The 18,510-nt window shown below is 35.9% G+C and overlaps 1 protein-coding gene across 12 annotated transcripts in view; it reads left to right on the top strand.

The window, feature by feature from the left end:
• Positions 1 to 18,510, top strand: part of GPHN (gephyrin) — a 626,350-nt gene that overhangs the window by 205,660 nt on the left and 402,180 nt on the right. For all 12 annotated transcript variants that reach the window (XM_067732935.1, XM_067732912.1, XM_067732903.1 and 9 more), the window contains exon 3: positions 10,342 to 10,399. In XM_067732935.1, coding sequence (XP_067589036.1) covers positions 10,342 to 10,399 — 58 coding nt within the window. The remainder of the gene's footprint in view (positions 1 to 10,341; positions 10,400 to 18,510) is intronic.

Raw genomic sequence — 18,510 nt, 5'->3', positions numbered from 1 at the left:
TTCTATATTATTTTCCATAATGGCTATACCTATTTAATTCCCACAAACTGTGCAAAAGTTTCCTTTTCTTCACATCTTCGCCAACATTTGTTACTTGTATACTTTTTGATGTTAGCCAGTCTGACAGATGTGAATTGCTATCTCATTGTGGTTTTGATTTGCATTTCTCTAATTAGTGATCTTGAGCATCTTTTCATGTGTCTGTTAGCTATCTTTCTTCTTTAGAAAAATGTCAATTTGTATCTTCTGTTTATTTTTTATACTGGATTTTTTAAAATTTTTAGTTGTATGAGCTGTTTTATGTCTTTTGGATATTAACCCCTTATTGTGTATGTCATTGGTATTGTCTCCCATTCAGTATGTTGTCTTTGCATTTTGTTGGTGGTTTCCTTTGCTATGCAAAAGGTTTTAAATTAATTAAATTAAATTAATTTAAATTAAGGTCTTATTTGTTTATTTTTGCTTTTCTTTTCCCTTAGGAGACATATCTAAAAAGAAATACTGCTGTGATTTAGGTCAAAGAGTGTTCTGCCTATATTCTCCTCTGGGAGTTGTATGGTTTTAGGTATTACATTTAGGTCTTTACTCCATTTGGAGTTTATTTTTGTAGATGTTAAGAAATGTTCTAATCTCATTCTTTTACATGTAGCTATCTAATTTTTCCAGCACCACTTATTGAATTATCTTTCCTCCATTGTATATTTTTGTCCCCTTTGTTACAAATTAATTGACCATAAGTTTGTCAGTTTATTTCTGGGCTCTCTATTCTGTTCAGTTGATCTGTCTCTTTTTGTGCCAGTACCATGCTGTTTTGGTTACTGTAACTTTTTAATATAGTGTGAAGTCAGGGAGCATGATACCTCCAGCTTTGTTCTTTTTCCTCAAGATTGCTCTGGCAGTTCTGGGCCTTTTGTTTTTCAATATAAATTTTAGAATGATTTGTTCTGTGAAAAATGTCATGGGTATTTGGTTAGGGATTGCATTAAATCAATCTATTGCCTTGAGTAGTATGGACATTTTAACAGTATTCTTCCAATCCATGAACATGGGATATCTTTCCATATTTTTGGTATCATCTTCAGTTTACTTCATCAGTGGCTTATAGTTTTTAGAGTATAGATCTTTCACCTCCTTGGTTAAGTTTATTCCTGTGTGTCTTATTCTTCTTGTTGTGATTTTAAAGGGAATTTTTTTTTTTTGCTTTCTCTTTCTGATAGTTCATTATTAGTGTATAGAAAAGCAACAGATTTCTGTATGTTAATCTTCTATTCAACAGCTTTACTGAATTCATTTGTTAGTTCTAAGAGCTTTCTGGTGGAGACTTGAGGGTTTTCTGTATAAAGTATTATGTCATCTGCAAATAGTGACAGTTTTACCTCTTCCCTTCGAATTTGGATGCCTTTTAATTCTTTATCTGATAAATTGTTTATTTCTGTTTCATTATTTTTTCAGAGGTTTTCTGTTGCTCTTTCAATTGAAACAAATCCCTATTTTTTTTTTTTTTTCGGTACGCGGGCCTCTCACTGTTGTGGCCTCTCCCGTTGCAGAGCACAGGCTCCAGACGCCCTGGGTCCGGACGTGTAGGCTCAGCAGCCATGGCTCACGGGCACAGCCGCTCCGCGGCATGTGGGATCTTCCCGGACCGGGGCACGAACCCGTGTCCCCTGCATCGGCAGGCGGACTCTCAACCACTGCGCCACCAGGGAAGCCCTTTTTTTCATTTTTTTTTTGGTCACTATGAATTTAGGTAAAACAGTTACCTATTGTGGTCTTGAAAGAATGTCCCTATATGGAAGTGTCCCTATACAGTCTGTGTGTGCCTGATGCCTGTGGTGAGAGAGCTGGATTTGACATGAACAGAAGTGACATCTTTCCTCAGGGTGTTGTGGCATCTATCACGTTGGTAGTGGATAGGGCTGGAGATGAAGGGATAGGGCCAGAGCTAACTGTAAGGCAGTGCTTCCCCTCTACTCATTGTCCCTTTCTGCCCTATTGGGGCTGGGGTTGGATCCCAAGTTTAAGGAGCAGAAGCCCTGAATATTGATTACGAGCTGGATTTGTTTCCTTAAAATATGTGCTCTCTCCTCTTTCAGTACCTGACATCCTTGCCCTAGGAGAGCAGTGCTGCACCAACAGCGGCCATGCAGGCTCTGGGCTCATGATGGGGCATGGACTTCTGCAGGTTGGCCACAGAGTTTTATGCTACCTCCAATTTGCTGCCTGCGATGACAGCCCCCGCTGCATCTGTGTCTCTATTTCCCCCTGCAGCCACACGCTCCTCCGCAGTCTCCACTAACCTTGTAATGTTGTAGGGCTATGCCGCAGGGCAGGCAGAGCCCACCTGGCCTCTTGATGTGTATCAGGATGCAGGCTGTGAAGTCTGGCCAGTGTCAGAGATCAGGGTTGCTTCTGATAAGCTTTCTCGGTAAGCACCAGCATTGGCCACCGTGCTGTGCTCAGACACTGCCCAGGTCTGAGTCACCTCTGCCTCCCACAGATGAGCCTTCCCAGTTGTGGCAACTGTCACTCCATTGTGGAGCTCTGAGGTGAAATAAGCATGGCTGGAGCATTAGCTTAGCTTGGGCTGGGGTGCATGCTGGGCCTGTTGTGGGAAACTGGGTAGCCACTCATGCAGTCCTAATTCTCCCTCTCTGTTCTGCCGTGGGAGCAAGCCAGTGCTGGTTAACTCCTCACAAATGAAGTCCGTGCTGCTGACAGCCCTCCTGTTCATCGCAGCAGAGCTCAACCAGCCAAGGGGGCTTATCTTCCCTGTGTCAGACTCCAGTAGTAGGGCACCTAATATGTGGCTGGAACCACTCTCCAGGGAAATTCTCCACCCCTGTAATCTCCCTTTTCCTCTGAGTCCCCTCCCAGGGGCACAAGTCCTGACCTGATCACTTCCCTTGCTGCCTGATTCCCTGTGATTCTGTCTTACAACCTTAGCTGTACAGGAGTCTTTATGCCAATTTTCAGTTACTTTTTAGTGAGAATTGTTCCTCATGTAGATGTATTTTTTTTTTATTGGAGTATAGTTGATTTATAATGTTACTTTCTGCTGTACAGAGAAGTCAATCAGTTATACATATATCCTTTCTGTTTTAGATTCCTTTCCCATATAGGTCATTAAATAGTATTGAGTAGAGTTCCCTGTGCTATATGGTAGGTCCATATTAGTTATCTCTTTTATATATAGTAGTATGTATATGTCAATCCCAATCTCCCAATTTATCCCTCCCCTCCTTTTCCCCCTGGTAACCATAAGATTGTTTTCTACATCTGTGACTGTATTTCTGTTTTGTAAATAAGTTCATTTTGACCTTTTATTTAGATTCCACATACAAGCGATATCATATTTGTCTTTCTCTGTGTGACCTCACTCAGTATGACAGTCTCTAGGCCCACCCATGTTGCTGCAAATGGCAATATTTTGTTCTTTTTTATGGCTGAGTAATACTCCGTTGTATATATGTACCACATCTTCTTTAACCATTCCTCTGTTGATGGACATTTAGCTTGCTTCAATGTCCTGGCTGTTGTAAATAGTGCTGCAGTGAACAATGGGGTATATGTATCTTTTCGAATTATGGTTTTCTCTGGGAATATGCCCAGGAGGGGGATTCCTGGATCATAGGGTAGTTTTATTTTTAGTTTATTAAAGAACCTCCATACTATTCTCCATAGTGGCTGTACCAATTTACATTTCCACCAACAGTGTAGAAGAGTAAAAGGTAAATTAAGGAAACAATCCCACTTACCACCACATCAAAAAGAATAAAATACCTAGGAATAAACCTATCTAAGGAAGCAATAGACCTGTATTTGGATAACTATAAGATACTGGTGAAAGAAATCACAGGTGACACAAACAGATGGAGAGAGATACCATGTTCTTGGATTGGAAGAATTAACAGTATCAGAATGACTGTAGTACCCAAAGCAATCTACATATTCAATGTAATCCCTATCAAGTTACCAATGGTATTTTTCCCAGAACTAGAACAAAAAGTTTTACAATTTGTATGGAAACCCGAAAGACCCCAAATAGCCAAAGCAATCGTGAGAAAGCACAACGGAGTGTAAATAATCAGGTTCCCTGACTTCAGCTTATACTACAAAGCTACAGTAATCAAAACTGTATGGTACTGGCACAAAAACAAATACAGGTGAATGAAACAGGATAGAAAGTCCAGAGATAAACCCACACACCTGTTCCATGTCATAATCTATGACAAAGGAGGCAAGAATATACAATGGAGAAAACACTGTCTCTTCAGTAAGTGGTGCTGGGAAAACTGGATAGCTACATGTAAAAGAAAGAAATTAGAACACTCCCTAACACCACACACAAAAATAAACTGAAAATGGATTAAAGACCTAAATGTAAGGCTGGATACTATAAACCTCTTAGAAGAAAACATAGGCAGAACACTATCTGACATAAAGCAAGATCTTTTTGACCTGCCTCCTATAGTAATGTAGATGTATTTTTGGTGTGTTCATGCTTTCTCCCACTCATCCATCTTGATCTGAAAGCCTGGAGATCCTGCTCTTAAAAAAGATTTTTGTTTATGATCTTGGTGAAAATTCACATGTCTGGCTCCTCTAACCTCTCTCATTAATTTACCAAATGTGTGCTGCTTTATCAAGCTTTAAGTACTCACTATTTGCCAAGTGTAGAAAGTAATTTAAAATATAATCTGTACCTTCATAATCTAGTGGAGAAGGTAGTTCTCTAAACAGCTAATTATAATAGTAGGATAAAAGCTATAATGCAAGTGTGAGTAAGGCACTATTCACAGTAGAGGAGGTGCTTATTTCTGCTTCCAGAGTTTGTGTAAGTGTTCTCAAAGTGGTATTTGACTCCTGAAGGTTGATATGGAGTTTTGGGGGTGTAGAAGAGCATTCAAGATACAGGTAATAGAGAGGCATAAAGCATTTATGAAATTAGTGACAATTGGGCATGGCTAGAACAAAGAGGTACTGTGAAAGGGTTACAGGAAATGAAACAAGAAATGGACTGAGGAGTCGAGTTTATAAAGGGAATTCTCATCACTTCTTAAGGTATTATCCATTAATAAGGATGTGACATGAGAAGAATTACATTTTAGAAAGATACAGCTTGTTACAACTGTGGCGAGGATACTACTAAAACTGTGGTTAGAAATGATAAAATCTTAAAGTACTGAAGTGGAAATGGAAGAATGGCTATTTTCCAGATAAATTAAGGCCAATAAAAATTTGACTGTTATTACTTGTAGGGGCTGAGAAAGGTAAAGGCATTTGAAAGATTTCCACACTTACGACATGGACTACTGGATCAATTAACATTTACCATAACAAAAACTGGGGAGAACTGTAGAAGAAGCAGATTAGAGTTGGGGAGAAAATTAAAATATTTCTGAGCAACTTTGAATTACCTTTAAATATTTCTATTCCTAATGAATTTGGACCAATATTTTTTTTCTGGAACTGTTTCAGTAATGGAAATAATCACTATCTACAGATTCCTTTATTTTTATTACATAGATTAATTCATTCAGAAAAGTCTTATAATTAGAAGCCTGTTAAATGAAATTGCATTAAGGAAATAAATGTATTATCACATTTAATTCTAACAGTAAATTAACAGACACAAGCACAGTCATGTTTCAAAAGAGAATTGCTGATAATACACAAAGGAAGACCTGGAACATTTTATAGGATAAGCCAAATGTTAGGACACACAAAAAAATGTCTCAGTAAATTTAAAAGGATTGAAATCATTCCAAGTATTTTCTCTGGCCACATTGGAAAGATGCTAGCAAACAAAAATGTAGGGAATCTAGAAAATTCACAATATATGGAAACTAAACAGTTCACTCTTAACCAGTGGTTCAAAAAGAAATCACAAGGTTAATTAGAAAATACCTTGAGACAAATGTAAACAAAAACACAGCATACCAAAACTTACCAGATGCAGTGGAAGCACTCTTCAGAGGGAAATATATAGCTATAAATGTGCACATCAAAAAGAAAGAAACATCCTCGATAAATACAGTACTTTATACCCTGAAGGACTAGAGAAAAAGAGAAAACTAACTCCAAAACTAGCAAATTTAGCTATGACAACAACATAAAAGTAGGAGGATAGCCCTGTATAGGAGCAGACATTTCATGTAATGATTTAAGTTGTTATCAATCAACTAGATTGCTATAAATTTAGAATATTAAATGTATTCCCCATGGTAACCACCAAAAAAATACCTAAAAGATGTAAAACAGGAAATGACACGGGAATTAAAATGATTCACTACAGAAAAAGAAAAAAAATCAGCTTAGATACATAAGACAATTAATGTAAGGAAGGGAGGGAGGCAGGGTAAAAAGAAAAGATCAAGGAAGAAAATAATAAGGATTAAGGTGGAGCTAAATAGAGAATAGAAAAACAGTACAGAGTCAACAAAAGCAAAAGTTTGTTCTCTGAAGAAATTAACAAAATTGACAAACCATTAGCTACATTGATTAAGAAAATGAGAAAGCTCAAAAACAAATCAGAAATAAAGATGTGAATATTACTACTGATCTTACAGAAATAAAAATGATTATAAAAAATCCTCTAAACAGTTGTATGCCAACAAATTTGGTAACCTAGATGAAATAGACAAATTCCAAGAAGCATGTGAATTACCTAAACTGACATAAAAATAAATAGAAAGTCTCAACAGATCTGTAACAAGTAAACAGATTTTCAACAATTAAAAACCTCCCACCAAACAGAAGATTGTAAAACAACTATACTCCAATAAAAATTAATTACAAAAAAAAAAAAAAAGAATCTCCCACCAAAGAAAAGTCTAGGACCAGATTACTTCACTGGTAAATTATTCCAAACATTTGAAGAATTAACATTACGCTTTTCAAACTCTTCCATAAAACAGAAGAGGAGAAAATACTTTCTAACTCATTCAATGAGGCCAGAATTACCTTGCTACCAAAGCCAGATAAAGACATCCAGAAGAAAGAAAAATTATAGAGTAATAACCCTTATGAATGTAGATGCAAAATAGGAAAGTATCACGACACTGAGTGCAACCACATATTAAAAGAATTATACACAGTGACCAAGTGAGATTACCCCAGGTGTTCAAGGGTAGTTCAATATAAGAAAATTAATCACTGCAATAATACCACATTAACAGAAAGATTGAAAAGCAGAAAACCACATGATCATCTCATTTGACACAGAGAAAGCATTTAACAAAAATCCAGCATTCTTTTCATGGTAAAAACACTCAGAAAACTAGGAACAGAGGGAACTTCCTTAACCTGATAAAAGGCATTTGTGAAAACCCCGCAACTAACGCCATATTCAATTGTGAAAAATGGAAAGCTTTCTTTTTATATCTGGAACAAAACAAAGATACCTGCTTTCACCACTGATATTGAACGTTGCATTGGAAGTTCTAGCCAGAGTATTTAGACAAGGACAAGAAATAAAAGGCATCCAGCCTGTTAAGTGAGAAGTAAATCTATCTCTATTCACAGATAATACCATCCTGTATATAGATAATCCACAAGAAAGTTACTAGAGTCAATAAACAAGTTCAGGGACTTCCCTGGTGCGCAGTGGTTAAGAATCCGCCTACCAATGCAGGGGACATGGGTTCGGCCCCTGCTCCAGGAAGATCCCACATGCCGTGCAGCAACTAAGGCCATTCACCACAACTACTGAGCCTGTGCTCTAGGGCCCTCGAGCCACCGCTACTGAGCCTGCATGCCACAGCTACTTTAACCCGTGCGTCTAGAGCCCATGATCTTCAACAAGAGAAGCCCACGCAACTAGAGAAAGCCCGTGCACAGCAGCGAAGACTGAACACAGCCAAAAATAAATTAAATAAATAAATTTAAAAAAATAAACAAGTTCAGCAAAGTTACAGGGTACAAGATCAACACATGAAAATTACTTGTTTCTATACACTGGTAATAAACAATCTGAAAAGGAAATTAAAAGCTACGCCATTTAAAATAGCATCTGAAAATAAATGCCTAGGAATACATTTAACCAGTGTGCTAAAAGACTTCTATGCCGAGAACCACAAAAAGATAGACCTATAGACCAATTGAATAAAATTAAGGATCCAGAAATAAACCCGTATCTATGGAAAATTCATTTTAGACAAGGGTGCTAAGTCAAAGCTTTGACAACAGCTTTGGGAAAGAAAAAGCTTGTCAACAAATGTTGCTAAATGATTGGATTTCCACGTGGAAAAGAATTAACTTGAACCCATATCTCACACCATATTCAAACATGAACTCAAAACAGATCAGTGTTCTAAATAGAAGAACACTGATTACCATAAAACACTTTGAAGAAAACATAAGGATAAATTTCAAGGCCTTGGATTTGACAATGGATTCTTTTTTTTTTTTACATCTTTATTGGAGTATAATTGCTTTACAATGGTGTGTTAGTTTCTGCTTGGCAATGGATTCTTATGCATGACACCAGTAAGGTGAGCATGAAAAGAAAAAAATACATAAATTGTGCGGCACCAAAATTAAAAGTTTTTGTGAATCAAAGTATTATCAAGAACGTTAAAAGACAGCCTACAGAATGAGAGAAAATATTTGGAAATAATACCTTAGGTAAGAGTTTAATATCCAGAATATATGAAAAACTACAACTCAACAGCAAAAAGACAAACAACCCAATTTAAAAATTGCCAGAGCACTTGAATAGATATTTCTTTAGAGAAGATATACAAATGGCCAATAAGAACATGAAAAGATACTCTGTAGCAGTGGTCCCCAACCTTTTTGTCACCTGGGCCCGGTTTTATGTAAAACAATTTTTCCACTGACAGGGCAGGGCGGGATGGTTTAGGTGGTAATTCGAGGGACAGGGACTGGCAGATGAAGCTTTAGTCACTTGCCCATCGCTTGCCCACCGTTCCCTGGGTTGGGGACCCATGCTCTATATCACTGCTTATTAGGGAAATGCGAGTCTCAAAACTATGAGTTACCGGTTTACACCCATTAGGGTAGCCATTAAAAAACTAGAATAACAAGTATTGATGAAGATGTGGATAAATTGGAACCATCATGCATTCTTGGTGGTAGTGTAAAATCGTACAGCCACCGTGGAAAAGTGTTTGGCAGTCCTTCAAATGCTAAACATGGAATTACCATATGATTGAGTAATTCATAGATTGAAGTTCTGATACATGCTACCATGTGGATAAAGCTTGAGAACTATGCTGAGTGAAATATGCCAGATACAAAAGGACGGATATTGTATGATTCCTCTATGTGAGTTTCCTAGAGTAGTCAAATTCGTAAAGACGGTGTTGTTTAGGAGTTACCAGGGCCTGGGGGAAAGGGAAAATTAGGAGTTATTCCTTAATGATTACAGAGTTTCTGTTTAAGTTATGGATAAGTTTTGGAAATAAATAGTAATGATGGTTGCACATCATTATGAATGTAATTGTCACTTAGCTGTACACTTAAAAATGGTTAAAATGTTAACTATATTTATTACAATAAAATAAAAAGAAAAACAAAAACTAGTTGACCATAAATGTGATGTTAGTTTCCGGACTTTCAGTTGTACCCTATTGCTTTATATGTCTATCCTTACGCCAGCTCCACATTGTCTTGATTATTGTAGATCTGTAGTGACTTGAAATCAGAAAGTGTAACTTCTCCAGCTTTCTTCTTTTCAAGATTTTTTGACTGTTATGTGTTCCTTGAATTTCCATATGAATTTTAGAATTTGCTTATCAGTTTCTGGAAGTGAGTTCTTAAGCCCAGTCTGCCACTCCTAGTTGTGGGACCTTTGAAAAATTGCGATTAGAGTAAAAGAGCACTTTACCTCTAGAATGATTCCTTTAGTGAGGAAAGCAGTGTGTTGTAAGGGAAAGAACATGAAATTTGGAATCAGTCTTCCTGAGTACAATACTATAGAATACTGATGGTATGTTAAATTGATAGGTATTCTAAACCTAGCTGTGTCTCATGATGCCATGAAAATAGAAATGTCTGCTATTGTTCTTGATACATCTTAGTTGTGACAGAATCTATCAGTAAAAGTGACAGTTTGAGCATCATTAAAACCATCGATAAGAGAAGTTTAATTATGGTTAAAAATCTAACTTATGTTTCCTCTTTCAGTAGTCATTTACTGTCTACCTTTTTAAACTACTATATGGAAAACCTGAGCACAAAATGGTTGTTTTTCCTCCATGGTTGTTGGGGTGGGTAATGGGCAATTATTGGTGGCACTCTGATGCTAATGGAAGAAACAGTCCATATTTTTAATACACTGTTGCCGGTTTTGAGAATATTTTTTTCTCCTAATTTCAGGTTGGGTGGGACTATATCAGCATACAAGATAGTACCAGATGAAATAGAAGAAATCAAGGTATAGTATGGCGTTTTTCACCTCTACAAAGAATCAGTGTCTCAGTGGGAAGGTGGGCAAATAATTGTTTTTTCTTTATCCTATTGAATCTTTGGCAGTGTTAGGGCATCATTTAATTCCCAGTTATCCTGTTTGAATTAAAATATACATATCAGATAATCATCATCAGATTTCATCTACCATCATCAATACGTGTTAGGAAAATCAAGAAAGCAACCCTTTCTTGTAAAATTAATTGAAAATTTACTTAAGAAAGCACTTTATAAGCATTAGTATGCATAATGGACTTTTTTAAATCTTGTTTTAATTTCTTTTCCCTATCATCTTTCACCAATTATAAATAATATTAGTCTTCTAGTATATACTTCCTGGTTCCTTTGATAACACAGTAGGTCAATCTCAATTTAAAATTTACAGCACAATACATGAAAAATTGACCTTATTCTTTGAATATTACAGCATTGTTACATTTTTCTGTCTCTAACATTTTACTAAATCCTGTGGACTATTAGTCTTCTAGCATAACACGTGGCCCTTTCCTAAAAGCAGTTTACAGTCTAAAGAGAACTGAACTTAGTCTTTTCCATGAATAAAATTTAACAATTGGATAGCAATAGTCAAGGGTAAACAAGATGAGTTGAGCCTCTTAACAGTACATGTAAAGATCTCAACAAATTGTTAAGTTTGATTAGATCAAACTTTTCTAAATCAAGTTCAATAAATTCAAATCTTAGTAAATAATTCCTAAACTTGGTTACATTATTTTTAAATAAGTTAAATTCATGTTTATGTTCTATACTGTTACTTTCAGTATCTCAGGTGTTCTGTGTGGACAACACCAGTAATTAATACCATGATTGTATTCTAGCAGCAAGTGAGGGGAAAAAGGAGTGTCAAGAGACTCTTTCCAACTTGACATAAATTCATAAAGTAGTTTGGCTGAGAGGAATCTTATGTCTAATCCATATCTCTCATTTTTCAGAAAATAAAATGGGAATTAATAAAGGTGAGCTTGTTGAAATTAATTTTTTGTGGTGCTTAAAGGTGCTCTGTCTTATATTACAGTTGCAATATGTGTTAAGTGATAAAGGTAAACAAAGTATTCTATGAAATACATAGGAAGGAAGGACACTTGGTCATTCAAAAAAGATAAATCAGCAAAATCTTTCCAAGAGGTGTACTAAGCAAATTGGAATTCTGTACAGAAGCAGAGGCACTTGTGAATGCATAAATAGGAGATAATATGACACCAGATAGATCACACGTGTAAAATAAAGATTGTTGAGATGTAGGATTTTCATTGGGCCTTTATGCCATTTTAAGAAATTTGGATTTTAAACTGAAAACTATGGAGTGCCATTATGTGATTTTAAGAAGGAAAGTGGCATAATCAGGTTGGTGATTTTATTAGGTTTTTCTTTGATGAGTGAGAAAAATTATTTCAGTGGAGAAGAGGTTCCATCTATAAAGAAGGAGACCAGATTGCAGGAATATAGGCAACGATTGAAACTTGAACTAAAGCAGTGGCAGTGAGGCTGAAGAAAAAAGCCTCAGATTCAAGAAATATTATTTAAGAAAATAGAATCAACAATATTTGGTGATTTATTGGATATTTAAGGGAAGATGGAAAGGTTGACCTAGGTTTCTGCCTTGGGAATCTGAGTAGATTGTGTTGCTGTTAACCTAAAGAGGAGATACAAAACAAGGAATAAGTTTGAGAGGAAATAGGGTAAGTTTTGGACTTATTGAATTTGAGGTTCCTTTTAGATAACCATATATCCACTAAGCCATTGGGTAAATCAGCTTGTAACTCAAAAGAAAGATAATTCTGTCTTTCAGTTGATACTGAGATTTGTCATTATGCAAAAGTTAGCTGAGGCCATGCTAGTTAGTGGAATTGCCTAAAAGAGCTATATGAGATCATAATAGTAGCCATAATAGTGGCTTCCCCAAACTGTTGCCTTGGGGAAGGCCCATCCTAGAAACAGAGGATAAATATACTCTTTTATTAGTTTAATTAATTAGCAGAAATGTTTTCAATTTTTTAGTAGTGACTTTTCTCTAAAGGAGTAGTGTTTTTCATTGTTTTTTTTTTTTTTTTTTTCGGTACGCGGGCCTCTCACTGTTGTGGCCTCTCCCGTTGCGGAGCACAGGCTCCGGACGCGCAGGCTCAGCGGCCATGGCTCACGGACCCAGCCGCTCCGCGGCATGTGGGATCTTCCTGGACCGGGGCACGAACCCGTGTCCCCTGCATCAGCAGGCAGACTCTCAACCACTGCGCCACCAGGGAAGCCCGTGTTTTCTTTTTAATTATAGAATTTTAACAGTTACTCCTCAAGAGATTCCTTGAAAAAAAAACATGATTCATGGATGACATGTAATAGTGATTATTTTCCATCAGTTACTGTATCTAAAACAGCTTTAGAGAGTTTGAGGCCTGAGGCATAAAAAAATGTGAAATTGATTCTTCCTTTCAAAAGTGTTGGAAGAAAAACAGTCATAAAATATTTCAACATTTTTTGGCACCATTAGTATTTTCAGCTGATATCTTTTTGTTTTGATTGGAGGAAATTTGAAACATCTGGTTGTAATGTTTATTTTATTTGGCTAGTATATGAGTAATTTTAAATTACCTAAATAGTACAATTGAGTCTAAATTTGAAATATACTCTTTGTAGTATACTATGTATAAATAAATATGCATGTTTACATTTACTATTAAAAAGATATGATTGGTTGATGAAGCATAATTCAGTTTTTGTCAGATGTGGTAATCTTTCACAATGTTTCTAGCACCAGAAATCATTATTTAGTTCATACACAGTTTGAATTAAGCATACATTTATAATTTACCGTAAATCACCTCATATTGAATGGCTGCTTGGCCAAAGCCTTAAGGGATAAAGAGCAAATACATTCCTAGCCCAATCACAACCATCTCTTCCACCCAATACCCTGAATTTTTATCATTATCAGTTCCTTTCTTTTATTTAGTTTTACTATATATGTATATACATCCTTAAATATTACAATTTATTTTTGTTTCTCTTTGAACTTTGTATGAATTGAGTCGCATTGTATTCAATCTATTGTGCCTTGCTTCTTTTTTTCAATACTGTGAGATTCATCAGGTTGTTGTCTATAGCTAAGGTTTTTGGGGGGGTTGTTTTTGGTTTATTTTTTTGTTTTATTTTTTGCTATAAAATAGTGCATTGTGCCACAAATTATTGAGACATCCTTCTGTTGAAGGATATTCAACTTATTTCCATTTGGAACTATTATGAAAAATGATGCTATAAAATTCTTATAAAAATATCCTGTGTAAGAGTTTCCCTGAAATATATACTGAGGAATGGGATTCCTGAGTTTTAGTAATGTATATTTTCTGGATGAAATCAAACTGTTTTCCAAGGTAGTTAAGCCAATTTATACTGCCACTTGGCTGAATTTATTTAAAATAGATATATTTAAGTATTAACTCTTTAATATATTTGTAATTTATATTGGTGTAAATTTGTTTTTATTTACAAATGAGATGACTAAACTTTCATAATATTTTCCAAATGTATCTATTTCCCCAGCCCAATTTATTGAAAAACCCATCTTTTCCCCCTATGGTTTGAATTGCCTCATGTACCATATATTAAATTTTCATATGCCTAGACACACACATACACATACACAAATCTCTCTTTTCCTGAACTGTTGTTTCATTGATCTGTTTATCTGTTCCTTTGCTAGCACCATACTATTATGATTATAGTGCTTTCTTTGTATAGTAGGAAAGGTTGTATGTTGCTTTTCTTTTTTATTCTGTTGGCTCATGAATTAATTGCTCCAGATATTACACTGAGTTTGTCAAGTTCAAAAGTGTTCCTACTGAGAAGACTTTTGGTTCTAACCAAGGTGGAGTAGCCCTGTTCTGCCAAAATCTTTCCTCTCACAATTAAAAATCCCTGGACTTTTGTTTGTTTATATTAAAAAATAAACAAGCATAGAAGGACTCTGAAAGGTAGGAAGAAGAAATCAGACTGCCTTAGGACTTCAGGACTTGAGGAATGACATGGCACTGAGTTACCTGGGTTTCTTTTTGTCTCCCATTTTACCCAGCCTCCAACCTGGAACCGCCAACAGGCAGAGAAGAAAAGCACGTAGAAAAGCCTGTTCCCTCTTGCCAAGGGACCCAAGACAAGGGTGGACTAACAGAACAGAAAGCCTTTTTTGGCATACCCTCCCTACTCCAGCCAAATGCCAATGAGAAAACTACTTAACTTCCCCAGAGTTTCAGCAGAGCCAAGAAGGGAGCTGATCTTCCACTTCACCCCTGCCACCTGACAGAAGCAGGTGGCAGATCTCTGAATCCCCTCTGCCAGTGGTGTTGGTGGGGTGATCAGGTAGCTATTCTTCCATCTCTCACATAGCAGGGTAGACAGTTCTCTGATTTCCCTGCCAGAATATGGTAGTGGGGACCAAGTAGGGAGTTGATATTCTATCACCAGCCCAGTAGAAACAGGTTATGCTCTGATTGCTCCTGCAGGGTAGTGTCAGTAGGGTCCAGTGATGAGCCGAGACTCCCCCAACCCAGCAGAAGTTAGACCAAGAGGCAGTGCAAGATAGGACTAGTCATCACTCTACTTCACCCCCCCTTTACTGTGTTAATGAGGCCTTTAAGGGAGATGACACTCCACCCTCATATACATCAACATCAGTGGAGATGTTACTGCACTCTCAGTATGAGTCAACCTTCTACTTCCCTTCCCCTCTCAGGGTCCAGCAGGGAGCTGAATATCTCATACTAACAACAATGTGGAGCAAGGTGATGCACCACTTTCACCAGAAAGGTTTCAGCAAGGTTAAGAGAAGAGTTAAACTTCTACCTTATTGTCTTCAATGAGGCAGTGGGAATCAGTGCTTCACTTCTGCCAGAGTGGTGTCAGTGGGACCCAGCAAGAAGCTGAACATATGGCCCTTATACTACAAGTCAACAAGAGGACATCTTAAAAAGATTAAATAGGATTCAGAGTCTCATAATATCCAGAACGTCCTGGGAACAGTCAAAAGTCACTCATCATACCAAGATCAGTGAAAATCACAACTTGAATGAGAAGAAAACAGTGAACAGACACCAGTATGAAGAATAATCACATGTTGGAATTATCTGACAAGGATTTTAAAGCAACAGTCATAAAAATGCTTCAACAAGCTATTAGTAATTCTCTTGAAACAAATGAAGAAAATAGAAATTACAAAAAGGAACCAAATGGAAGTTACAGAATTGAAAAGTACCGTCTCCAATATGAAACACTGAAGGTGGGCCGGGGGGTGTGGTGGCAGGGTGGGCAGTGACACCAGAAGGAAGCGGCACAACATTTTTCAAGTGCTGAAAGAAAGAACTACCCGTCACAAAGTCTACATCCAGTCAAATTATCCTTCAGGAATGAATGGGAAGCAGATACTCAGACAAAAGAAAAATAAAAGAATTTGTCACTAGGAAACCTATCCTGAAAGAATGGGTAAATAAATTCTCTAAAGAGAAAGGAAATGATACGAGAAAAAGGCTTGAAAATTTAGAAAGGAGGAACAACAGCAGAATGGGTAAATAGATTAGCTGATCTTTTTTTATGATTTTCTTAAATCACATTTGAAGGTTGAAGCAAAAATTATAACACCAAATGATGTGGTGCACAATGTGTGTAAAGTAAATAATGAACATAATCATATTTAAAATGTGGGAGGGTAAAGGTGCCTAAGTGGAAGTAGAGTTTCAGTATTTCACTTGAAATGATAAAACGCCAATACCAGTAGACTGTTTTAAGTTACATCTGTATATTGAAACACCAAGCAACCACTAAAGTATTTAAAATTGTGTACTCAAAAACACTGTAAGTTAAGATGGAATCCTAAAAAGTGCTCAAGTAATCCACAATAAGGCATGAAAAGAGAAACAGAAGATACAAGCATAAGATAAATAATAAAATGGCAGATTTAAATCCTGAGATATCAACAATTACCTTAAATAAATAATCTAAATATACCAATTAAAAGACAGAAATTGATGTAATGGATTTTTAGAAATGATCCAACATATGCCATTCTCAAGAAACTCATTTGAAAAACAATGACATAGGTAGGTTGAAAGTAAAAGGATAGAAAAAGATATACCATGAAAACACTAATTTTTAGGGAAGAGGAAAGCTCTCAAGTCACTAATCTATATTTCTTCCTCAAGAAACTAGAAAAATAAGAGCCAGATATAGTCAGAGCAAGAAGAAGACAGGAGATACTTAAGAATTGGAATCAGTGAAATTGGGAACATTAAAACGACAGGGGAAAATCAAATAAAAAGCTGGTTTTTTAAAAACTCAGTAAAATTAGTAAACCTCTTACTAGACTAACGAAACTAAAGAAGACACGATCACCTATATTAGGATAGGACAAAGACTATCACTGCGTATCTTCTAGTCATTAAAAGGATAATTAGAAAGGGCTTTGAAAAACTATACTCATAAATTGGACAACTTAGAAGAAACGGACCACTTCCTCAAAACCCACATACTACCAAAACTAACCACAATGACATAGGCAATCTGCATAGTTGTATAACCATTAAAGAAATTAAATTTGTAATGAAAAAGCTCCTAATAAAGCTCCAGTCCTGGATGGTTTCATGGGAGAATTCTATCACACATTAAAGAAGAATTAATATCTATTTTACTCAGCTTTACTGAGTCATTTCCCACCTTGTTTTATGAGGCTAGTATTACATTGATACTAAAATCAGAAAAAGACACTACAAAAATGAAAACTGTAGACCAAGATCTCTTATGAACTTAAAATCCTCTACTAAATATTACCAAATCAAATCCAACAATGTATAAAAAATTATTATACACTACTACTAAGTGGGATTTATTTGAGGTAAAAACTTGTTCAACATTGGAAAAACAATCAATGTAATCTATCATATCTACAAGCTAAAAAAGAAAAATTATATGGTCATATCAATTGATGCAGAAAAGGTGTTTGACAAAACCTAAAACCCGTTCTTGAAAAACCTCTTAACAAAATAGGAATGGGGTGGGGGGAAACCTCCTGAACTTGATATAGAACATCTACAAAAAATTAGAGCTAACAATATACTTAATGGTGAAAGAATGAGTGCCTTCCTCTTAAGATCAGGAAAAAAGCAATGTTGTCCGCTCTCACTACTTTCCTCCAACCGAGCACTAGAAGTTCTCAGTAGCACAGGAAGGCAAGAAAACGTATTAAAAGGCACAAAGATTGGAAAGTAAGAAATAAAACTCCCTATTTGCAGATCACATGATTGTCTATGTAGAAAAAAGTATCTAGAGAAAAACTGCAGCTAATAAGTCAGTTCAGTTAATTTGGGGGATATAAGATCAACATCAAAAAGGTCAATTTGATTTTTATATAATTACAACAGTAGGAAGCTGAAATTTAAAACAATACCATTTACAATTACTTCAAATAAAATTAAATAGGTCGCACTTAAGAACACACATATCTGTATATTTAAAACTACAAAATGCTGAAGAAATAAAAGGACACTTAAAGAAATGGACAGACATACCATGTTCATGGATGGAAAGATTAAACATAGTAAGGGTGTCATTGTTCTCCAAATTGACATATAGGTTTATGCACTTTCTATTAAAATACCCAACAAGTTTTTTTTATGACATACAATTACATAAATTTATTTTAAAATTATATGGAAAGGCATAGGTTCTAGAATAGCTAAAACAATTTCGAAAAAGAATAAAGGGAAGGACTAGCTCTACCCAATGATAAGGTTTACTGTTAGCTACAGTAATCAAGATAGTGTAGTATTGGCAGATAGATAGATAATATCAATGAAACAGAATGTATAACCAGTAAGTAGACTCACACAAATATGTCCATTTGATGTTTAATAAAGCTACAAAAGTACTTCAGTGGATAACCTTTTCAACAAATGATGCTGGAATAGTTGGGCATCCATAAGCAAAAAAATTAACCTCACCCATTTTATACCTCTTATATAAAAATTAACTCAAAATGGATTATAGATTTAAATATAAAACAAAAGCTGTTAAAAGAATAAAAGGACA

This window comes from Pseudorca crassidens, chromosome 1 (genome assembly GCF_039906515.1).
Source record: "Pseudorca crassidens isolate mPseCra1 chromosome 1, mPseCra1.hap1, whole genome shotgun sequence".
Taxonomy (NCBI): domain Eukaryota; kingdom Metazoa; phylum Chordata; class Mammalia; order Artiodactyla; family Delphinidae; genus Pseudorca; species Pseudorca crassidens.
The sequence above is the reverse complement of the archived record's forward strand: the minus strand, read 5'-3'. Positions and strand labels throughout refer to the sequence as shown.